The sequence below is a fragment of the Toxoplasma gondii genome, chromosome Ib (genome assembly GCF_000006565.2).
Source record: "Toxoplasma gondii ME49 chromosome Ib, whole genome shotgun sequence".
NCBI classification, from domain to species: Eukaryota; Apicomplexa; class Conoidasida; order Eucoccidiorida; family Sarcocystidae; genus Toxoplasma; species Toxoplasma gondii.
Genome location: NC_031468.1, coordinates 1,821,457 through 1,844,024, shown reverse-complemented (window position 1 = coordinate 1,844,024; position 22,568 = coordinate 1,821,457). Strand labels below are relative to the sequence as shown.

The 22,568-nt window shown below is 52.8% G+C and overlaps 4 protein-coding genes across 4 annotated transcripts; 1 reads left to right on the top strand and 3 right to left on the bottom strand.

Moving 5' to 3' along the window:
• Positions 1-740: 740 nt before the first annotated feature.
• TGME49_321390 (hypothetical protein) lies at positions 741-2,599 on the bottom strand. The gene has a single exon (XM_002371639.2). The coding sequence runs from the start codon at positions 2,272-2,274 to the stop codon at positions 1,108-1,110; it is 1,167 nt and encodes a 388-aa protein (XP_002371680.1). The 5' UTR covers positions 2,275-2,599; the 3' UTR covers positions 741-1,107.
• Positions 2,600-2,936: 337 nt separating this feature from the next.
• TGME49_321400 (microsomal signal peptidase (spc12) domain-containing protein) lies at positions 2,937-4,211 on the bottom strand. The gene has a single exon (XM_002371640.2). It carries the CDS (start codon positions 3,465-3,467, stop codon positions 3,081-3,083), a length of 387 nt encoding a protein of 128 aa, XP_002371681.1. The 5' UTR covers positions 3,468-4,211; the 3' UTR covers positions 2,937-3,080.
• On the top strand, positions 2,939-18,798 carry TGME49_321410 (hypothetical protein). Its single transcript, XM_018783019.1, has 12 exons — positions 2,939-5,962; positions 6,931-9,693; positions 10,133-11,013; positions 11,206-11,276; positions 11,747-11,873; positions 12,247-12,333; positions 13,559-13,678; positions 13,958-14,137; positions 14,871-15,106; positions 15,267-15,381; positions 15,884-16,401; positions 17,072-18,798. The coding sequence occupies exons 1-12, from the start codon at positions 5,500-5,502 to the stop codon at positions 17,271-17,273; spliced, it is 5,763 nt and encodes a 1,920-aa protein (XP_018638398.1). The 5' UTR covers positions 2,939-5,499; the 3' UTR covers positions 17,274-18,798.
• Positions 18,214-22,102, bottom strand: TGME49_321420 (kelch repeat-containing protein). Its single transcript, XM_002371642.2, has one exon. The coding sequence runs from the start codon at positions 21,601-21,603 to the stop codon at positions 19,939-19,941; it is 1,665 nt and encodes a 554-aa protein (XP_002371683.1). The 5' UTR covers positions 21,604-22,102; the 3' UTR covers positions 18,214-19,938.
• Positions 22,103-22,568: the final 466 nt, after the last annotated feature.

The following is a 22,568-nucleotide window of genomic DNA, read 5'->3' as shown; positions in this document are numbered from 1 at the left end:
AGTAGACAACGACCATCGAGAGCTAAACCACTCGTGGCTCTTCAATATGCATTTCTCTAGACAACCAAGCTCCATACTCGAGAAATGGAAACTGCAGCTAGATCCGTATTTACTCCTGGGGATTCGAGCCCTCGGCGACTCAAATGCGCCGAATTATGGACATGTCAAAGCCGAACGGCCGTGTATTCTTTACCTTGCGTGTGAACGAGGAAAAACTGCCGAGGCTTTTGGATTCTGATGCCACTGGGCTGCCGCAAACACAGCTGCAGTTTCTTTTCGCGTTTAGATCTCCTCTGAATGCTGCGTGACGTCGTTAGAGAAGGCGACTTCATCATCGGTGGTGGCTTTTTGGAGTTGTGCTGATATCTCACGAGCTCTTGGGTGTGATGTATTCACAGTCTTGTTACGCACAGGAGAGTGAACACCAAGTCCGCAGATGTATGCAAGCGTACAAAAAGGGTTCGTCCACATCGGCGGCTCAGCGGGAGAAACGACAAGCGTACTTCATCTTTGCTGGATGCTTCTAACACTGTGAGTCTGTAAAATGAAGTGCCGCTGCGTCGTTTGGAAGCAGGGTTTTAACACATGTATTTGTTGACTGCAAGTCATCTAGGCCGAGTAGTCATCTACGTCTCTTCTGTGCGCAAGACATTGAAAGGCGTCGTTCCCAAGACGAAGAGGCGCTGAAACGTGGTAGGTTGTTGACCTTCAGTTTACAAGGCGTTTTGTACTGTTGGCACATACCGGTCGCATTGCCTAGAAATGAGCTTGGCAGCCGACAACAGGGACGATGCAAAAAGAGTAGCCAAAAAATCAAGTGTCCTCAGACTGTCACTCACCCGAACAACACTGCGAGTCCCACTCTGATGTTCCTGGCAGCTGAGGAAAATGAAGGAAGCAAACGCGTAACGCCTGTGCGCAGAGCGACAAGATGGTCACACGGGTCTCTATCCCAGTTGTGGTTTTGAGTTGCCGCTCCGTACCACGACTCTGATCAACTCGAATCCACGATTTGGAAGACACGAGCACCGCATTCCTCGTGGAAGGGAAGAATTCCTGTCCTTTCTGTGTTCCTTCCCCCACGATCACAGCCAGTGAGCTGCGGCGTTAAGGAACACAGACAAAACTGCGCTTTTGATAGGTAACGCACTGATCGTGCAATGCGTAGAGATGCATCGAAATGGCAACAGCTGCTTGCCATTCTCCCGCAGTAAGACTGTCAAAACAAGTCGCGGGATGTACCCTTTGGGAGGGATCTGCTAAATAGCTCGTCCACGTACTGCCGTCGAAAGACGGCTCACCAGAGAATGCCTCCGAGGAAAGCCACGGTTTTTCTTCAACGGGCAAGCGTCTGCTTGTGAGTCCGCGATGTGTGTGGTCCTCGGGGGACTGGTGGCGAGGACTGAGGAGGCAACAGGCGAGTCCTGTGGCCAATCTCGCGTTGATAACGGCTGAAGTATCGTCGAGGAAAGCTCGGTAATGCGGCCAGGTTTGAGCACTCTCCCCGATTCTCTGCGTCTTTGTACCGGAAGTGTTCCCGTGCGCTTTGTCGACGCCTGAGCAACACCGTGACACGCTCGCGCGCTTTCGGTTTCGTCGACTCCGAGAGCTAAGAAGGACGGGATGCTGCTCCAAGAGCGAGGACTCAGAGTCTGCGTCGCAGAGACGGCCGCCATTCCTTTCCCTGGAGAGAAAACTCGGCTGATGTCGCGCAACCGCGCTCGGTTTGATGTGCGTCGATCGGAGGCGAGGCTCGCGGAATTCTTCGGGACCGCGTTTTCGAGGCAAGCGAACTGCAGAACAAAGTTCCGTCGCCCTCTCTGTCTCATCCTCAACCTTGGAGAGAGCCAGGACCTCGGCGTAGCTCTTTGTTCTCGTCTGTCCTGTTGAAACCGCAAGCTCCTCGCAAGTGATCCCAGGGGACTGCGGCCGTTTGACGATGTCTGCGTAGGTCAGCGGCGGCACACAGGGGAGGTCCAAGTTTCCAGAGTCTCTGGGTTCGTCTCGCTGGCCTTTCATAGATCCGAATTGTCGCCTTGAGACTTTCTGCAGCAACGTACAAGAAGGTGACGACTCATCGCCGATGCTCCCCGGACTTCCCGCACACCGCGCGACGTCGGCGTAGCTCTGTCTAGGGGTGGTTTTGGTCTCAGTTTCGCGGGACGGGGACCCAAGCAGACTTCCAACGCGAAATGCTTCCTTTCGCGGAGGCCGAGAAGATTCGAGGGGAGCTGCCCCCTTTTTTCTGTTCAGTCTAGTCGATTTCACCTTCATACTAAGCGTGTGTGGAGAAACAAATCGCCGGTGGCGAGGTACGCAGCGACACCTCTCGAGACAGAGTCGCAATTCGCGCAGAACGATATGCACGTGGCGATGAGCAAGACAATTTAGAGAAATAAGACGCCAATGAGACAGGAACTCTACAGAAGAAAAAACATAAATGAAGCGCGTTCGCGGGGAGCCTGTCGACAACTAGCCATCAACAGGGCGTTATACGCGTATGAGCAAGTGTGAACTCAGGCCGAGCGTCGATGACCAGTCCGAATCCAGTGCAATTTCCGCTCTTCTTTCCTATCAACTCTGAAGACACCTCGAGATAGGGATGTGTTCTGTTTCTCTGACATCGACTTTTTTCCGCGACACCGGCGAAATACGCGTCGGAACGTTCCCAGAAAGGACACCCTGTTCAACAAACAAGCAACCTGAACTTGTGAGGTCTACATCCGCTGAAAACGTGTTGAACTGTGTGTGGCGACTGGGGGTTCTCTGAAGTGTTTCTGCGGCCTGGTCTTTCGCTAGCAACCGCATTTTACGTAAGGTTAACACCCCGCGCCAATCGAGAACTTCCGGGCTCTTTAGATGTGTAGGAACATGTCGCTGCAGCGGACAGTTGAAAGCCGAAAAAGCAAACGTTTCTCTCCACGTCGCATTTTTCGAGGGAGCGTTAACAAGCTTTTTTATGGAGAGCAGTTGGGTCAGACGACCAGGTCTTTGACGAACGAGAAGTCCAGTTGACACGATCCACGCAACAATCCGGACGAACTCTGGGAAGACTCACTTGTCTACATACGCACACACACTCAGTTTTTCCGTTTCACTTCAGCGCTCTTCTTCCCTCGTTTTTTCCCCGCACCTTTCTGAGGAGTTTCTTCCTGGGTTTGATGCTGCGTGAAGAGAGCAGCCAGCCTGGCGGGGTCGTGCGGCGTCCACTCGACAGGGTGTCTGTGGAAACATGGCCACGACGGAAAACAGAGAATCGCCGCAATGGCCATGCACATCAAAATCGTGTACACTGTGACCGTGAAGTCTTCCAGAATCCCTCCGACGAAAAACCCGCTGAGGCCACCCGCCCACGCAAAGTATATCAACCACGAGTATACTCGCTCCTGCCCCTTGAAGTCAACGGTTCCGGACTTCACCGCCTTGAAACAGGAGGCAAGCGTCTCGCCACACGAAGAGATCCCCATCGTTTCCCAGAAAAAACCACAAAACGAAACGCTCGCGCTTCGCAGCCCGCTTTCAACACCACGGGGAACACTGTTCTGAAAACGGTGCGGCTTGCGAACGCGGGATAGGAGCCGGGACGACACTCCGTCGACAGGTTCAACAGCTTGTTGACAGAGAACACGATACAAATTGAGATGCCTTGGTTTGGAACTTGAAACTGCAGTGAAGTGGACCTAGCTTGCCATCCGGTCCCTGCTACACTTGCTAAACAGAGGCGGCATCCGAGCCCAGCAGCCACAGGACAAGTGGACGCTTGCAGATTGTTCGTTCCCTGAAATGGAGAAAACTGTGATGTTCCCAGAAAAAGTGAAAGAAAACGGTGCCCTAAAGACCATGAGGTCCGTCCTAAAGCGAGACACCGTCGAGAAGTGTCCAAAATTTCAGCGCATTTTGCTACAGGAGGCTTCCGGAGAACCCAGAAAAAAGGAAGGGAACTCCACACTTCTTGAAGGCAATCGGCGAACAAGAAGTGAGAGAAGGGCGGCTTTTGAGAAGCAGGGAACAACAACACAGTCTGAGACGAAAAGTAAGCACAAAAGGTTCACCGTGAAAACTCGGTTCGTCCGAGAGGCCGAAGAGATCGTCTACGCCGGGCACAGACAAGCGTCTTTTTCTGCGACACTCGACACACAACCTTCTCTGTTTTTTCTCTGACACTGGAGGAGAATTCGGACATCAAAAACGACGGAGGAAAGAGAGGAAGCAGGGAATGCAGTGAGCACACGTCTTGCGGAACACAGCGCGAAACCCCCTGCAACTTTTCCCCTGGCCGACCACTTCTGGGTTTGCTTACCCGACTCCCTCGGCAGAAGCTGCGTTTCGAGTCAGCGAATTTTCGCCCTTAAAAAAACCGTTGCGCCTTCAAAGTTGTGAATTCTGCGAAGGTTTTTTCGCAAGCAAGACGTACGGGCACGGTACCTTTTCAGAACATTGTTGCCGCGATGTCGCACTGGTGCTGCTGCCTAGAAACGATGTCGTTTTCCCGCTCCTGAGACAGTATGCGTGATCGGCTGTGGATTTTCGGCGGAGGAGTAGGGCGGCCAGAACGAGCATGTCGTGCATCTTTTTTTCTGATTTGCCTCAGAGGCATTTTTTCTGTGCGTGTTTTTCTCTAAACGAGGGTTTTGTTTGTCACGAAGCGGCGCGTTTTGCGTTCACCGCGGCCAGCCGCCCTCCCAGACAAGTAGTACCCCCCTCCGTCGATAGCGTGTGGACGTGTGTGGACCTCAGCTACTCGAATTCGCGATTCTTTTTGCGCTCGAGAAACCAGCAGTTGGGCTTCCCCATTCTGGACTCTGAGGTGTTTTTCCCGCGCTCTGCGTTAACGTCGCTGCAGCGCCGGGCGCTTCTTATCTGAGGACGATCCTCTGCGTCCTCGTTTACCGGCTTCCTCCCTTCCCCCATTCGAGGTGGTACATGTACGCTCACACAGAGCAGGAGGCAGCAGACGAGAAGTCCCGCGACATATTTGTGACTACATCCTACGCTTTCTGGAAAACGGGGGGACTCAAACTCGACGACTTTCCGAGCGGCCCCGGTGGTGAATACAGACCGAGGAGACAGAAGCTGGGTACTGCGGAGAACTGACCCAGACGGCGCAGAAGCAAAAGTAAATCACAAAGAGAACCGACACTTACGGGAGAGAGGCCAGTCGCCTTAGAAAGGACTTCGCGAGGCGACTTTGGTCCGCTAACGCATGCAGTCCCGAAAAAACCGAACTGCCTTCGCGGGTGCAAGTCGTTTTCGACGCTCGTGTTTCTCTGTTGCAGAGGATTGGGTTCGTTTTTCACTCCTTCTTGTCGAGGTTCAACTCGGCTGCATCCTGTTGTGTGACAGACGAACGTTTGCTGTCGCGATTCTCTCCTGTGCGTGGAAAGAACGCCCTTTGCCCACTCTGAGGGTCACCACGTCGTAGTGTCTGACCGATCTGTCTCCAGAGCAGAGCTTCCACGTTTCTCGGTTTCCAGATTCGAGTTGTTTCCACTCTCGACCATGACGGACATCTTTAACGAAGTCGATGAATTCCTCATGGAGGACGACGACGGCGATGACCCCCTTCCCCCTTTCCCTCAGATGAAAAATGCTCCGAGTTCCCCGGCTCAACTCACATGTCATTCTCTGCCTTCTTCTCATCTCCCTCCCTCTTCTTCTCCTGCTTCTGATTCTCCTTCCTCTGCTTCCCCATTCGCGGACGGCGGATTTCGATTCGGGCGTCTCGCGGCGGGGGCTGGCAGATGGCTCGGTGCGCATGCAGAGAGGTATTCTGAAGGCGAGCGAGAGAACTCTCAGAGCGCGTGGACGCGGTTGAACAGCGTAACAGCTGCAGTGACAGAGCACCTGTCTCGCGGAAGAGAAGAGGCAGCGGAAAACGCGAACTGGAGGAACCTCGGCGAGGTGACCGCAGCTGTCGCAGGCCGCATGGCCGCCGTCTCTTCAGCTCCTGCTGCCTCAGAAGGTGAGGAGACAGAATGCACAGTGAGGCGAGAGCAGACGCGTCGTCGAGAGGAAAGGTAGAGCTTGAACAGACCAAGGGAAGAGAAGTCCGTAACGACAGAGCCGCCCGCTCCTCACTCGGCGACGCCACCCTGCGTTCCTCATGCCTCTGCCACTGCGCCTCGTCAAGCGAAGACCGCCGAGACTGAAAGCAGCCTTCGTCTGTTTTTCGCGGTCTTGGTGGAGGTGACAGGCTTGGAACAGGAAGGCCGTCGTCGGAATGGGGAAACGTTTGTGAGGCGTCGAAAGGCGTCGTCGCGTTCTCCTGAGGCTGGCCGCAATGCGAGATGCGAAGGCGTCCAAGCCGATCCGCTGCTTCAGAGCGGCTGGAGCGCCCGTGTCTCTTCAAAATCTGTTGAGAAGGGGAGGATTCAGAGCGGAAACAACAGGCAGACATGATACCAGGAGACGGATAGAGAGTGCGAGAGCGGAGACCGCGATGCGAGATTCAGACGAGAGAAGCAGAAGACAGTGGAGGAGAGGGAGAAGAGAGACTGAACGTTTACGAGGAGACAGAAGGGAGGCGTTTTCGAGGAGATAGTTATTATGAATAGAGACGCGCAGAATAGACTAATCAGGCTGTAGATGGAGAACTCCTGCATGCCTTTAAAAGTGAGAGACAACAGCAGGAAGTTCCGAACCAGAAACCACACAGGAATGAGACTTCGAGAGGGCATGTAGGCTGTTTGATGCTGTCGTTCGCCTTGAGCAAGGAACATGCACTGAGGCTCTTTGCGTAAAGAAGTGAGAAAGTCCTTCTTGATGTCGGTGCCGTGTGTCCGTGGCGAGTCTGCCTAGTCTCTGCTCGATTCTTTCATTAAATCTGCTTCTTTTTGCGGTGACGATCTTCGCGTCCAGGCTTTTCACTCGTTCATGGCTCTGGACCGATGGCGTATTCTTTCATTACTTCCGGTTTCGCTTTCCCTTCAGGGATGAAGTGGGGGATGGGTGTGTTGAAAGAAACCTTTTCTTCCATCCAGAAAGAGCTGCTCTTCTCCGAGGAAGAGACGGAAGTCCCCGCCGAGAGGCTCGGAGAGGCGCGCGACCAACTGGAGCAGAGAGGAGGAACGGAGACTCTGGGAGAGGAGAGTCCGGCGCAGGGAGTCATCGGCGGTGGACAAGGAAGGGAGGTCGGCGAGTCTCGCGGCTCAAGCCACAGCGAAGAAGACGTTCGCGTCGACTCTCCGGTCAGCCGATCGTCGCATGCTGCCGTTCAAGCCGCGACAGCCGCAGCCGGACGCGCAGTCGCTGCTCTCTCAGCCCACTTCACTCGCCTCAGAGACCACGGAGACGAAGAAGAGGAGGAACGAGAACAAGCGCGAGCAAGGGAAGTCGAGAGAGAAGAGAGAAACGAGAGAGACGAAGAGAGAGAACGACGCACAGGGAATCGAGAAGACGACAGAGAAGGGAGAAAGGAAGAAAGAGGAAAAAGCGACGATGTCGGAGACCCGCCCGCGTCTGTATGGGACGACGAGTTCAGCGTCTCGGACGAGGAGTCCTGCGACGAGCTGCGGCTGCATGCAGGCTCTGAAGCTAAGCACCTCTCGGTCTCTGGAGCGAATTTCAGCGAAGACACCAAAGAGAGAAAACGAGAACAGTCTGAACTCAAAGAAGAGAGACAGGGAGAAGAAGGAGACACTGTGGGGTGCGCGAAAGAAGAGCCCGAGGCGCAGGTGTCTCCGATGCCTCGCCCAGAAGCAACGGTGCATGCATCTCAAGGGGGCTTTCTCGACGAAGAAAATGGAGACTCAGCTCCCCGTCTGTCTCCTTCAAACGCATCTTCTCTCGCGTCTTCACCTCTCGTGTCTTCTCCTCCCACAGCTTGTCCTGTCTTATCTTCTCTGGTGACGTCTTCTCGTTCTCCAGAAAAGGAGGCGGAGGCTTTTTCGTTTCCTTCCTCGAAGTCGGTTTGCTCTCCTGAGTTTCGTTCTTCTCTCTCTCCGTCAGTGCCGGGTCTCGCGGCGCCAGTGTCTGGCTCCTTCCCCTTTCCTGTCTCTTCTTCTCTTTCTCTTTCGCTGTCTCAGTCGTCGCCTTCGTCTGCGTCTTTGTCGCAATCTACGTCGGCTGTCGCACCTGCTTCTCACTCGGTCGATTCAGAGGGCAACAGAGAGAGAGAAGACAGCGGAGAGGGAGAAGAAAACAGAGAACGAGGAAGGGGGAGAGCAATGGGAGAGAGAGAGGAGGAAGAGTGGCGAGAGAAAGAACAGAGAGAGGAACATCGAGAAGGAGACTCCTCGCTGCGAAGCTGGGAAGCTCTCGACTCGATTCATCTGACGCCTTCGAGCGGTGTACGTACAGCGGAGACGAGCAGCAACCCTCAGAGCCACCCGAGTCCAGGAGATTCCTGTTCGCCGTTCGAAGGATCTTTCATGAGTTTTCGTCAGCAGGTTGCTCCTGTTTCAGAAGTGATTGTATCGGAGTCTCTCGATTTACAGGCCGAACGCAGCGCTCCTTCCTCGCAAGGATTTAACGTCGGCGTCTCGTGCGAAGAAGCGAGGCAAGCCAAAGAAGAAGACGATCAGTTGGTCGCCCCCCCTCAGTCTCGGCTGGCGCCCCAGCAGCCTCCATTCTCTGCTTCTTCTCCTCTTTCCGACTTGTCGAGACTCCCGTCAGCAGGCTCGGCGCAAGCGTCTGAGACGCCGCGCGCTCGGCCTGACTCCTCAGATGGAGGTCCACCCGGAGACCGCCTGCGCGTTTCGGGGGAACATGAGGCACTGCTTTCCGCGTTTCCAAGACCGGGGAGTTTTGTCTTCGAGAACGTTACAGAAAAGGCAGAAATCGAATTCGAGAACAGTTTAGAAATAGCTGGAAATCTCTCGAGTCGCTCCGCCGCCTCGCCGACGTCTCCAGGAGATCGCGCCGCTGCGAGCGATTCAGGTTCAAGTACACCTGAAGTTGTGGGATCCGCCGCCAGGCCGCGAGATGCGATGCGCCTCCTCGACGAAGAGCAGGAGCGGGTGCGTGATCTTGACCATCCTCCGTCGATTTCTGGGCATCTCTCTCCCGTTGCTTCTGGGTTCTGTGGAGTCCGCGCGGACGCCCGAGACGAAACGCTGAGTGGAAAGCAGAGGGAACTCTCCTCGCGAGTCGACGACCTTGAAGAGAGCGCAGAACGACCGCACCCTGGAGCAGCGGCGGACGGAGTCGACCGCCGAGACGCGCGAGGTACTTCACGTACACCCGGGAGCGAGGCGTCTCTGGAGAAGGGGGAGGAGGCGAGGCGAGACGCTGGGACTTTGGACGACGCCTGGGTCGGCGAGAAGAAAAACACAGACTGGACAGGAGACGCGATTCTTCTTGAAGTCGAGGATGGAAGGCGTATGGGCGGAGAGAAGTCCAGAGACGGGTGGTCCGGGCCCGGGGAGAACGAGAGTCTGGGCGTCTTCAAACCGAGAAACTGCGTCGTCTCTCTCGCCTCTTCACCTTCTTCTGTACCGTCTTCTTGTCTGGATGGAGAGGAGCACCGGGAGGCGCTTCTGCGCGCTGCAGCGGCCGTCGTGACGACTGGAGAAAACGAACGAGACCTGGCGAGTCGCCGCAACAGCGGAAGCAGCGCAAGTCGAGGTTTACGTCGCACACCCGAGCCGGAGGACAAGAAGCTCGGGCACCGAGCCGGCGCAGAGTCTGCAGAGAAGTCCGCGAAAGTTGCGGGATTTCACCGAGACGATTCAAATGCTTCCGGATTCAAAGTCGGTAAGGAAATCACAGTCAAATACTCTTCACATGCGTTTCTTCTGTGTCTCTTCACCGATCTGGCACAGTTCAAAGAGAACGATGTATGTAGCTACACTCACATGTAGGAGCTTATTCCTGGCGATTCATTCTTCCGTTTTCCCCCGTTTTTGTACGAGTTGTGTAGTTGCTTCGTTTCTGGAGAGAAAAGAGGTTCGAAGAGAGGGTGTTCGGAAACGCTTGTGCGTTTCTAGGTTCATGTTTCTCCATCCCATTGTCCCCGTTGCTCTTCGCGTCTTGGTCTCTCCGTTGTGGGGCGGTTTCGTTTTTCTCTCTTGTCTCTGTCTTCGTGCCGGGTGTCCCGGTGTCGCTTCACGTTTTTTCGTTTTTGTATTTTTTGTCTTTTTTATTTGTTTTGGTTATTTTGTTTTCAATGTGTCTTCTTTTATTTTCTTTTTAGACTCGGAGGCGAATTCCGTGAGTGAGCTGAGCAGCGGGCAACCTACGCCGTCCATGTACGTGCGGCTGCAGAAGCAAATTCAGCAGAAGGAAGCCTACGCGGCCGAGCTGGAGAGTCGCCTCGAAGAGAAGCAGATTGCACTCGACAGGCTACAGAGCGACCTCGAACGCGAGAGGATGGAACGAGAAGAGGGAGAGAGAAGACTCCGCGAAGAAGCGAGGTCACAACAACAAGAGAGTTTGCGAGAAGAAAGTGAGAGAGAACGACAGATGCAGAGAGAAGTCGAGAGTCAGTTGTCTGCGCAAGTGAAACATTTGGAGGAGGAGTTGTCTTCTCTCCGGGAGAAGGAGATGCAGTTGCTCGAGGAGATCAAGAAGCGCGAGGAGGCCGTTTCTCTGGGGAGAGAGCGAGAAGAAGAGCTGCGTGCAGAGTGGAAGAAATGCGAGGAGGCGCTGCTGCTGCAGGAGAGACGGGAACGCGAGTTTCGGAAGCAGACGGAGAGAGAACGCCTTGCGGAGAGGAAATTGCAAGAAGAGCGAGAGACGGAGGCGGACCGGGACTTCAGCGACCGCCTGCAGAGACTTCTCGAAGAAGAAACGAAGAATCTACAGGAGCAGCTGCACATCGAGACGCAACTTCACGACCGGAAATGCGGCGCGTACGAAGAAGAACTGAAGGCGAAGTCCCTCGAAGTCGACTCTCTCTCTGCCCGCCTTGCTGCTCTCTCCGCGACCTTTGAAAAAGAGAAAAACGAGTTGGTCGCTCAAGTCAGAGAGCGCGAAAAACGCGAAGGAAACGAACTCGCAGAGAAACTGCAGCAGACACAAAGACAACTCTCCGAAGTCCATGCGCGTCTCGACGAAAACGTCAAGTCTCTGGAGGTAGGACAGCGGCGTCGTGGACATGGGACGGCGGTTGCTTTTTTCTTTTTCTCCTCTTCTCGGCGACGCGTGACAGAGGTGTGTGGGGACGTGTTTCGTTTCTTTTTTCGAGAAGAAACTTCGACTTCCAACTCGCTCGAAAGCGGGAGAGAAATCGAGAACTTCGTCTCTTTTGTGGGTTTATCCTGTTAGGAGGAGCTGAGGCGTCGTCAGGAACTAGAACGCACTCTCGAGGCGCGAGAAAAGGAAGCTGAAGAAGCGAGGTAAACAGACCAGCCGGTATCGATTCACCTTTCCAGAACTCTAGCTCCCGTCTTTCTCTGTCACTGTCTTCTTCTCCTTTCTCGTCTCGTTCTCCGGATTCTCGTTCTTCTCCCTCTTCGTCGTCTGTCGCCGGTTTTTGTTGAGTTCCTTTATTCTCCGTCCTTTTATCACCGCCTTCCCTTTCGTTCAGTTTTCCAGCTTCTCTGCATCTCTCGCGCTCTCTTGAAAGTTTGCGTCTCCCCTCGTCCTTCCGGTCTTACCCCTTTTTTGTCGGACTTCTCTCTCGTCGCCGTTCTTTTCTTTCTCGCAAGACAGTGGCCGGACTTCTCTCCTCCGTCCGCCCTTTGCTGCCTCTCCCGCAGGCCTTTTCTGCTCTGGCCGTTTCTCTTCTCTTGTTCCTCCGTTTCTGTCAGTTTGTTCGCCTTCGTCTTCCTTTCCCTCTGTTCCGGTTCATTTGACCGGATTGCAGCTTGGCGCTTCACGAAGCCACAGAGAGAATTGCTGCGTTGTCGAGAGAAGTCGACGCGGCGCGAGCGGCTCGGGAGAAGCAGCGCGAGACCGAGACGGGGCTGCTGGCCCGCGTCGAGCGCCTGCAGGTAGACAGAAGAGAGATCCGCAGAGTCGATCGCGGAACTCTGTGAAGTGCAGTGCGGAGGGAGATCGAGGAAGGGAGAGGGAGAGCTTTCGCGCTGCGCAGTGGCATTGACATATCTCCAGCGCCCCGCAGGTGCAGAAGCCGCGACTGGAGGGAGTTCCCTTGTCTCGCTTGTGGTCATGCGGACGCCGAGTATCTCCCGAATATGCAGAGTTGAAGTGATCTTGTAGACAGCGGCTCCGGTAGGATGGAGCGACGGACCGACACCCCTGAGCACCTGTCCATGGACCGAAGAGAACGCGGAGTCTCTGTAGCTGCCAGTCATTCGAGGCCTGCATTGTCGGGTGTGATCCTTGTCTCTGCAATGTTTCCAGAAAACGGAGACGGAACTGGAAGCCCTCTTGACGTCTGAGTCGACTGCACGCAGACGCGAAAAAGAGGAGTACGACTTGCAAACGGAGGTAAGCGCGGACGAAAGGTCGAGCAGCCGCTCGAAGAACGAAGCGCAGCGTGGAGGAATCCGAACAGAGGAGAGAGGACGAGAGTCAGAGAGAGAGACGGCGAACAGGAAGGTTGGAAGTCTCTCTTTCTTTCGAGAGGAGCCGGCTGTCGACAGAGTGCGGGGGCCTGGAGACACCGCGAAGAGACAAGAGGTGACTGAAAACTTCAGAAAAGGCGTTTTTCCTGAAGGAAACTTCAGCAAGAACGACTCGAGGTCGGAGTAGAGAAGCGACGCGCCAGCGTTTGGGATGAAGAGGGAGGCTGTTGCCTCCCCTTTTTAGCGAGAAAAGAGCTCGCGGATCCTAGCAAGACCGTGAAAGAGCAGTGTACATACACCCTGTGAAAGACAGGCGTACACATCCACGCTCTCTGCTCAATGATTTCTCTCTGGGACGGGTCTGACCACACGCTGGCGAAAAGCGACTTTGCTCTGAAAGGAAAGATCTCATCTGCGTTTCTGCAGATTGCCATTTCGAACCAGTCGTTCGTCTGCAAATGTGATCCCGTCGACGGAGCACATGCACATACGTGTATATATCTGTATGTTGGTGTGTAGCTAGCTGGAAGTATTTATGTCAATAGACTGGTGTATAGGTATACATATCTGAGAAACAGTCATCTATCTTTCTAGATTTATCCTTGTGTGTGTCTCTGTCTCTATTTGTCTGTATGTCCGTCATTTAGCTGTCTGTGTCTTTCTATATCGATGGTTATCTGTATTTACACCTCTCTAAACGTGTGGATATCAGCTAAATATTTGTTCATGGGATGCATGTGTATACGCAGGTCTATTTCAGTGTTCTGCGTATCCCAACTCCGTAATTTGTTTAAATGCATTGTTTCGCTCCTGAGTTGCGAAAACGAATTCTGCATGAAGACTTTCCTTGTTTTCAAGAGAGGCTGGTAGTGTGTCTCTGCGTGTTCCCCAAATATTTACAGTTGTTTTGAATAAAAACGACGGTTTTCTTTTTATTTACATCTACGTTCGCTTTTCTGTTCAGTTACATCTATTGCTTTGTGCGCAGCGACAAATATATGCATATATATACATGTATACATGGAATTATGGATGTGTGTGTATGTATGCGATGCATGTGAAGACAGTTTGTGTTCCATTTATCAAGACGTTTCTTCCTTCTTCATGCTTTCTTTCGTTCGTCTTCTTTCTTTCCTTCTTTTGCGTAGGCGCTTCACACTCGCGTACAGGAGGCGGAGAGAGACGCAGCACACTGCCGCTCGATGCTGGAGAAGAGCGCGGAAAAACATGCATCCGACCTGGAAGAGTTGCGGCGGGAGAGGCGTCTGGTGAGAAACGCCTGTCAAAAACAGAAAATAGATCGAGTAAATGTAGGAGACCGAAAGAGCGAAGCGATGGCGAACAGAAGAGAGGCAGGGAGGAAACGAAGAAGGAAGTGACAAGGAAAAAGAGACGAGGGCGAAGGATAAGAAAGATGACAAAGTGGAGATGCCCGCCTGCGCCTGTCGTGACCTCTCCACACATCGAGGACTTGTGAGGCGAGAAGAGAGAAAAAAAGAGCTTTCTTTCCAGAGGAATGTGTCATTTGGTTTTTTCTATTTTTCCAGGAAGAAGAGCGCCTCTCAACGCAGCTGCTCGCAGCGTCCTGTGCGTCGGCGGACTGGCAAAAAATTCAGGAAACATGGGAACTGGAAAAAGAGGAAATCGAACGAGAAAGAAATGCTGCCTTCCTCGCTCTGGACGAAACCAAGGAAAAAATGAATCAACTGTCTCAGCAATATGCAGCAGTAAGAAACACGAACGAAAGCTGAAAAAGAAAAGAACGTTCCTCCCTATTTGTACTGGTTTCTCATCCATATATAATCCATATATTATATATATATATTTGTATATGTATATATATACATATATTTGTATATACGTGTATGAAGCTGTGTGTCAGTTTGGACACAGACAAAGATCTACATTAGCATGTGTACGCAGATGCAAACAAAAATATACTGGCGTATGCGTGTGAGTTTCTACAGATGTAAATACAAATGCGAGGGAGGCTTTTCTTTGGGTCGTCCTTTTCTTCGCATATTTGTGTCCAGAGGAACTCAGGATCCTCCCCATTTACTCTGAAAAAACATATGTATATATATATATATATGTATCGAGAGAGAAAGAGAGCTATTGGCCAGTTAGTTGATTTTTTAACTCCAGTGTAGGCAGTTCCTTCAGAGTGTACAAAGTGGCGGGAAAGACGCGGGGGAAATGCGCGCGAGTTCAGGCGTCGGGGCAGGGGAGAGACTTTGAGAAACGCATTTTGAATCAAGCTGTCGAGGTTTCTTTGACCTTTTCGGCGGTGTAGAGCGTCCGTCGAGGCAGACGCGTGGTTCAGTTTTCCCAGGCCTTGTTCTCGGAGTTTTCATCGGTCGCGTTCTCGCCCAGCGATACGGTCTCGTGTGATGTGAGTCGTTTCTTGTTTTGGAATTCTCGACTTTTCTTCCCGAGGGCTGGCTGTCCTTCTGTGTTCAGCTCGCGGCGGATCTCGCGACCAAGCAGAAGGAGGTCGATGCGTTGAGAGCTTCTTCTCGGCGAGGCAGCGCGCTCTCTGCTTCCTGTGGCGACTGTGCCAAGACGGAGGAGATCGAAAACGGAGGAAGTGCAGACAACGAAGCAGAGGAGAGACGAGAGAGAGAAGACGAACAAGATCGCCTCGCGCAGCTTCTCGCGGCGAACGTAGAGATTAACCTGCTTCAGCGAGAACTTGAGTAAGGAACAAGGGGGAAAGAAAGGGAAAAGAAGGAGGTAGCGGTGCATCCGTCGATAACAGGATATCTATTCATATATGTTTTATGTAGGTATATGTGTGTGTATTTCTGTTCTGTTTAGTCTTTCGCTGTGAGGCCAGTGTGTGTTTGCTGCATGCAGAGCTCTCAAAGAAGAGGTCCGAGAAGTGAAGGACGAGAGGGGAGGTCTGCAGGAGAGTCTGAAGAAAGTTCAGGAGCAGAAGGAGAAGGCGGAAGCCACAGTCGCCACCCTGAAGGTGACCATGCTGTTTGTTCAATTTGCGGTTTTTTTAGAAACAAACAAATCGACGCATGCAGTGTAAATCGTGTTCGAAACCTCGCTGACAAGTCTGCGTGCCATCACTCTTCACTGTTGTGGTGCCTCTGTCGCCAAGAGTCATGTTCGTGATTCAGATTCTGTCGAACTGCGTCTCTTCTGCACTTTGCTCTCGTGACGGCGAAAAGATGCAAGTCTCTCTGTAGGAGGAGAAGAATAAGCGACCTTCAGTAAAAAAACTGTAGAAAAAGAAATGTAACAGTGTAACTCTGCTGCAGGAAGGTTTTTGTTTCGCGAGCACAAAGTCTATACTCTTCTGTTGACCACTGGGCTTCTGTTTCTCTTTTTTTATGTAAGGCGGTTTCGCAGACGACGTCTCTCCAGCAGTCGCACTTTCGTTGTTGTCTTGAAGAGCGTCGCCGCACGGTTTTTCCTGTCCCATTTTTCAACGGAAATTTGTGATCTTTTTTCTTTTTTCAAAGGCGGAGATGGAAGCAGTTGCTGCGGCGAGTCCGGCGCGGGAGGGCCGCGTCGAGCCACTGGAGGCGCGCCGCGAGTCTGACTTGGCGTACTGGCAAAGTCAGCTGGCGGAGAGAGACCATAGAATCGCTCTGTTGACAAGCGAGAGAAACGCCTTGAGTTACCGGCTGCAGCTGAAGACGGTGGGCGGCGACGCAGAGAAGAAAGGCCGCGAAACGAACGAGAAAAGGCTAGGTGGCGACGCCCAGAGAGAGCGCGAGTCCCCGCGCGACGCGGAGGCTCCGCGAGCGAGCGAACTGCAAGATCTGGAGGCTGGAGAGGAACTCTTTGAGGAGAATCCGCGCGCATCTCTTCGAGGAAGAGAAGAAAAGAGAGGAGCTCTCGTCGCAACAGCGCGAAAAGCTGGCAGAGTCGCTCGACATGTGAAGCTGTACGCGCGAGCCATCTGGGGAGACCTCAGAAGCGGTGGATGTACACCTTGGAAAGCAAAGTCTTGGCAACCGATCGACCGGCCCTTCAAGTGAGGAGAGACTTGGGGGCAAACAACTTCGGCTGAGGGACATTTGGAACAGAAAGTTTTCAGTCCTCGATGGACAGCGAGCGCTGTCGACACTCGCAAGAGAGAGAGCCTGGGTGCCCTCTCAGACAATGAGAAAGCGAGTCGGCCTTCTTTGGAGAAGGAGAGACAAAGAACTGGGGTGCTAGGACAGACAGTGGAAGCCACGGAAATCTATCAGGAATGTACATTTTTAGCCGAAAAAAAGAAATGTGTACCCGTCTGCACATCATGTCCAGCCACACAAAGGCATATATATATATATATATATATATATGTATATATGTAAACTTAAATATTATGTACAGGGACGAAGATGTAGATGCATTGATGAACATGGATGTATGAAAAAGGAAGCGCTCAACAGCAGAAAAAAAACAGTTCAATGCTCCGCGAGAGAGGCTTCTATATATGCTGAGGTGTTGATGTTGAGAGGAGAGAGAAGGCCTGCGAATTCTCGTCTTTGTAGAGAGAAAACAAGAGTTCAAGCTCCAGGACAGCTTCTCCAGAGTTCTCTGACTTGGTCGGCGACGGTGTGTGAACACCCGATGAATTGCATGCGGCCTGCACTGAGTTTGTTTGTTCCCTGAGTCTCTTTTTCGTGCGTATTTTTTTTGGATTTTTTGTTGTTCAGGGATTTCAGCCGAGTTCTCGCGGACAGTGGAGCCCATCGCCTCGCTTTCTATCTTTACTTTCTGCTTCTTCACGTTCTCTTCTTTTTCCGGCTTTTTTTTCCTCCCCTCGGCCCTGCCGCACCATGCTCAGGAGCTCTCTCCTCTGACGTTGCATCTTTTGGCGCAGTCCCGACTTTACACCCTCCCTCCCCGCCGTCTTAGGTTTTTCTGGACTTCTGAGAAAACATGTTTGTCTCCATCTTCTTCACGACGTCTTCGCCTTCCTTCTCTCATCTCTCATCTCAGGGAAAGCAGCTGGGATGTTTTCGTCGCTCCTTGGGTCTCTCCGTCGCCTCTGCGTCTGTTACAAAGAAGTCGCAGAGCTACGCATGAAAGAGAAGTCTGGAATGGAGCTGCAGAGCGTTTTTTAAAAGTGCGAACCGTCGCCGGGAAGTTGTTCTTCTCTCCTCTCTCACTGAAGCGAGAACCAGCGAGTCTTCGGATGCTGGTACCCTCGCACTGTCTAGGATAGGAGGAGTTACGAGTTTCATCGAAGTAATCGTCTCTGAGGATTACTTCCAACCTTTCTGTAGAGAAATCACCACGGTGCTTTTCTATTCGCTTTTCTGCGGTGTGAAGACTCCGAGCTCCTCCCCGCCTACGGTAGAACGCGAAATCCACCGACAGTTCTGGGGATGTCTGCGTGGACAGTTAGGTTCGCTTTGGGGAGAGAAGAGACTGACGATCTGTCGGAAAAGCGAGATCGTCATTCCGTAACCTCCACGTTCAAATCGCAGTTGAAGTTGTTTGCTTTCTCCTGAACACAGCAAGTGAATTCAAAAGTTCAACTCTGTACGTCAAGCAGGAGGACGGGATGTTAGCGGTATGGTGGTGTCGTCCTCCCTGTGGGTTAAAAGGTAGATCGCGAAAGTGGATTTTGAACAGAAGAAAGCGAGAGAGGGAGAGTCGCTTCACGCTGCGTATATGTGTGTTTTTCTCAACTTCAATCTGGAGGTTTTCTCTTGTAACAGAGAGGCTCTTGTGTTGAATTTCCGGGATAGAAAGCGGAAACGTGCATGAGAAAGGACTTCAACTGCGTTTGTAGCAGCTTTTCAAGGTGAATTTTCTGTCACAATTTTCCTACGCAAAACAGCTGAGAACGCAGGGTGCGAGGAGCAGGAGCAGTGGCGTCAGTCTTTTACTGGTTGACAAGTGCGTTGATACACTCGGGCACAGACACGAAAAAAACAAGATTTCTCACTCAACTCTAGATCTTCACGAGTCGAGGAAAGACAGAGGTTTCTAGGTGTGTATCTCGTGACTTTGCTCCATGTCTGCCGAGACTGTGCATATCCAGAACTGCGTTTATCCAAATCTCTACCCATTTCTTCACCTATCTCTGCTGTTCTGTCAGCGTATGTCTCTTTGTCTCTATGTGTCTCTCTCTGACTACATCTTTACAACATATCTACCTCTATTTGTCAGTCTAGCGAGATGGAAGAGTTGTACACTTCTGCCGATCTTTGCGCATCTTCATGTTTCTCTATCTTTCCCTATATTTATCTTTCCGCAGAATATACATGCATGCATGTTTCAACACGTTTTATTCTTCTCTCTTTCGATATGCATGAATGTATATAAATATACCTTCATATATGCATGCACATCCCTGTGTGACTGTAAAAATCGAGTGAAAGTACTCAAAACTAGGAACGAGGCTGTTGCGGCGCGCGTCGTCCGAAATTCTCGTCTTGTTGAATGCGGAGCAACAGAGCGACGTTTTTAATTTCCAGTTATACTTATCTTAGATGTGCAGTCCCCCCAAATCGAGAGCTCAACTGAAAAGATACAGCGTGCGAATGGAGGGAACTGGTCTTCGCAGTACGTTTAATGTAGCGTTCTCGCCGATTTACTTTCACCACTGGCTCCGAGGGAAGAACAAGCGGCGTTTACTTTTCTTGCGAAAGAGCAATCCGGTTCTTGCGAGGAACCCCGCTCACTCGTTTGCAGCAGGGATTCGGACGCAAACTTCTCGGTTGCACACTGCCCGGTTCGCGCGCTTGAATGTCGATTCATCCTCGTCGTTTCCAAATCCGCAGAGATCCACACAGCTGCAATGCACCTCCACGCAACAGTCGCGTTCAGGCGTCCACATGACGCTGGCGAAAAGAAGAAGAGCGCTCCGAACAAGAAATTGTTGCACGCAGAGCGCCGCGAAAGCAACTTTACAGAATGGAAGAATGGAACACTGCACCGGTTCCGAGAGAAGAAGCTCTCACACAGTGTGTCTTTGCATGGACATCTTTCAAAAGCACACAAGTTACATCGGTCTCCTCCTGCATGTGGTGCACTCCTTTTCTGCTTGATCCTTTTTTCTTCGCTCATGTGCGAAACAAGAACTTCTGCCCAGACGGCGTCGACCCGGAGACGCGCTGGGGGCGCTGGAGCACCTCGCTTGCGTTAGCTCTGCCGCGCCGACGGCTTCTCCGTGAAGTCAGGGGAGACACAGGCGGCATCCGAGAAGCAAAGCACCGCCTCCAGGTTACCACCGCGGAAGACGGTGTCGAGAGAGTCAAAAAAGTGAGAGGGTCTTTCCCTGGAAAGGACTCAACGCAAAAGACAGGAACCCAGCAAGCCTGTCGCCCTTCCCGCTGCGGCCCGTATGAGGCCATTCAGATCTTCAGATCTTCAGATGCTTCCACAGTCCCCAGTCGCTTGAGAGAAATATGTCAGTATTCGATTCCCCAAGGCGTTTCGCTCCGCGTCCATCTCTACCCCCACACCCTGCAGTTCTCTCCACTGCCTCTGTTGCCCCTCGGTCGTTTTCTGGTGTCGGTGAACTGCCTCTTTTTTCCGCTCCTCTCCCTTTTTTCCTCCTGTTTTCCCCCTACGAACTGTCGCTGCTGTCGTCTGAAGAGCCTGGTGACCTGGCTTTCCGGGCCGCAGACGCGTTTTTGAGGTCTTGCTTCCCCATGGCGCGTTCGACGCGTTGGACGTCCCTCTTTCCAGCCTTCTTTTTGAGTTTCAGCTGGACATCCTTGAGGCGCGCCTCGATGGCTTCGAGGCGCGCTTCGAAGCCATTGACTGCGTCCGCGGTTTTCTCCGTGTCGGCCATGCGCTTCATCATTTCATCTCGGTCTTCTCCCTGAAAAATGATTGCCTTCGTCGCCTTCTTCTGCTCCGCCAAGCGCTCGCCGACCTTCACCACCTGCTGCTCGATGTCTGCGAGTTTCGTTTCGCTGCCGCTCACCGAGTTGCGCACCTTGAGTAACGTCTTCTCGATTTCTCGAGCAGTGGACGCAATTCCCTCGAGACTCTTGCGCGCGGTTCTGTTCTCGGTCTGCGCCTGACCCAGATACGCAAAGGTGCAGACCGGCGTTGCCCGGTAGATGACCGACTCGTGTCTTCCCTTGGCGTCCGAGTCGTTGCCAAAGATGATCACCGAACGCGTCGTCGACGAGATGGCGATCGGCCCGAACAAAACGTTCAGCGACTCTCCCCCCGGCCTGGCGAGGAAGACGTCACAGAGAAACCAGTAGTTCAGGGAAAGGTCGTACCCGTACAGATCTTTGAAGGACGTTTTGCCGAACCACTCGCAGACCTCGCCGCCGCAGATCCACATGCGGTTGTTGGCGAAAGCGCACGAGTGCTTCATCCGCGCTCGCGGCGGCGAGCCGCTGGCGTCCGTGACTTGCTTCCAAACCTTTTTGTCTCTGTAGTAGATCCACAGTTCGTTGGAAGCGCCTCCGGAACCCGTGCTGTCGCCGCCAAAAAGGAGAAGACACTCGCGTGAAGAACGCGCTGGACAGCCGGCGACCAGTGTGTGGTAACAGCGAGCAGGGACGTCCGCGGCAGGATCTGCGAGAGGGAGTTCCGCCCAAACGTCGTCCTCGTTGAATACGTACGCGTCGTCCTTCAACGTGCCTTGGCAGTCGATTCCGCCGTGAACGTACATCTTCTTGAAGTCCGTGCTCGAACAAGCGGCATGGCTAGACCTCGCGTTTGGAGCAGGACCTCCCGTGAGGACTTCTTTCCACGAGCTGGTGACGGGGTCGAAATTCCAGACACGATCGGTCTTCTCTCCTGAGCTGTTCTCTCCGCCGAAAAGCGTGATGACTCCTTTCTGAGGGTCTGCACTCCCCTTCGAGGGCCTCCGACGAACGAAACTTGCCGCGAGACGGCTCTCGCGGGCAGCGGACTCGGAGCTCCCTTCGCGCCTGGACGCCTTCACGAGAGAAAACAGATTCTCTTGGTAGTCGTAAACCATCACAGACTCGTGGGGATCTTCACTGTCGCAGGCGTCGTACTTTGCGCCGTAACAGAAGATCTCCCGGCCGACGAAAGCCACGGAGTGACACTCGAAAGACTTGAAGTCCTTGGCATTCTGGAGGACTTCAGTCAAGCAGAAACACGCTGGGGATAACGCGCCGACGTCTTTCTTCACATCTTTCTCCTCCTTCTTCTGGGTCTTGGAGTCTTGCGCGCCCTTCTTATCTTTCTCGTCATTCTTGGGCTTGCTCTCGTCCTTTTTTGACTCTTTCTCGGGTGCCATCGCAGCCACAGCCTGACTTCACACCTAGAAAAAGTGGCAGTACCGGCCTTTGTTGACCCGGCGAACTCCGCAGAAGAAAACGTGTGCGCCCGTCGAAAGTTACGTGAGGCTTTCAGATCTGAACTAACGAAGCGCCTGCGCAAACTTGAGGAACGGAGAATCGAAGCCGGCGGCAGACGAGGCGACAAACGACCACAATTCTCGAGGAGAGCAACGAAGCTCTCCGCCTTCCGTATGCAGTGGACTAAGCCCCGCAACCTGGAAAAGCTACCGAGTCAAGTACAGCAACAAGCCGGGCGGTAAATAATCAAGCAAAAATGCCGCTGAGAATTCGCACGTTCCTTGCACAGTTGACCAAGCCACGCTAGCGGCCGGGCCACAGAGGAAAGTGCAGACGAACTGCTGCGGAAGAAAAATCTGTTCTCCCACGTTCATTTACGTTGTCGCCTCGGTTAAGAATTGCGACGAACAAAAGTGTTTTTTCGTTTTTTAAAAAGTCGTTCTGTGAAAAATGTTGACGGTGGTCGTTCTTCCGGCAATCAGAGGCAAGCTGCGTGCATGCAGAGTTGACCTTGGATCTCATACAGAAGCAGACCTTTCTCCCGAGATGCAGACACATTTTCCACTTTGAGAGATTTGTTCATTCTCCTTCTCCACATTAACTTGCAGTAAGCGTGTTCGAGCTTGCTCGGGCGCACAGAGAATTATTCCACTTCGTCGTCGCGAATAGGGTCTTCTCGAGCCGGACGTGCGAGACTCCCATCACCATCATGACTTTTTGAGTACAAAATGCTGTCGGAGAAAGTTGACACACCATACTGCATACTTCTGCTCCTTCGTTGAATCGCAAGAGCTTGCTTGACATCACCGAACGGGTTTTGCTGGAGCAAGAGCCACCGGAGATTCGATGAGCACGTGAGGTGGTCAGAATAGAGGTCACGACTCACGGAAGAAGCACTGGGGGA

What these genes read in the sequence shown, in the direction of transcription:
- TGME49_321410 (XM_018783019.1), top strand. Translation starts at nt 5,500, where the DNA reads ATGACGGACATCTTTAACGAAGTCGATGAATTCCTCATGGAGGACGAC. An exon ending in CTGCTTCAGCGAGAACTTGA is followed by an intron (nt 15,107 to 15,266) that starts GTAAGGAACAAG and finishes TGCTGCATGCAG; the next exon opens with AGCTCTCAAAGAAGAGGTCC. An exon ending in CCGATCGACCGGCCCTTCAA is followed by an intron (nt 16,402 to 17,071) that starts GTGAGGAGAGAC and finishes TTTGTTGTTCAG; the next exon opens with GGATTTCAGCCGAGTTCTCG.
- TGME49_321390 (XM_002371639.2), bottom strand. Translation starts at nt 2,274, where the DNA reads ATGAAGGTGAAATCGACTAGACTGAACAGAAAAAAGGGGGCAGCTCCC.
- TGME49_321420 (XM_002371642.2), bottom strand. Translation starts at nt 21,603, where the DNA reads ATGGCACCCGAGAAAGAGTCAAAAAAGGACGAGAGCAAGCCCAAGAAT.
- TGME49_321400 (XM_002371640.2), bottom strand. Translation starts at nt 3,467, where the DNA reads ATGGGGATCTCTTCGTGTGGCGAGACGCTTGCCTCCTGTTTCAAGGCG.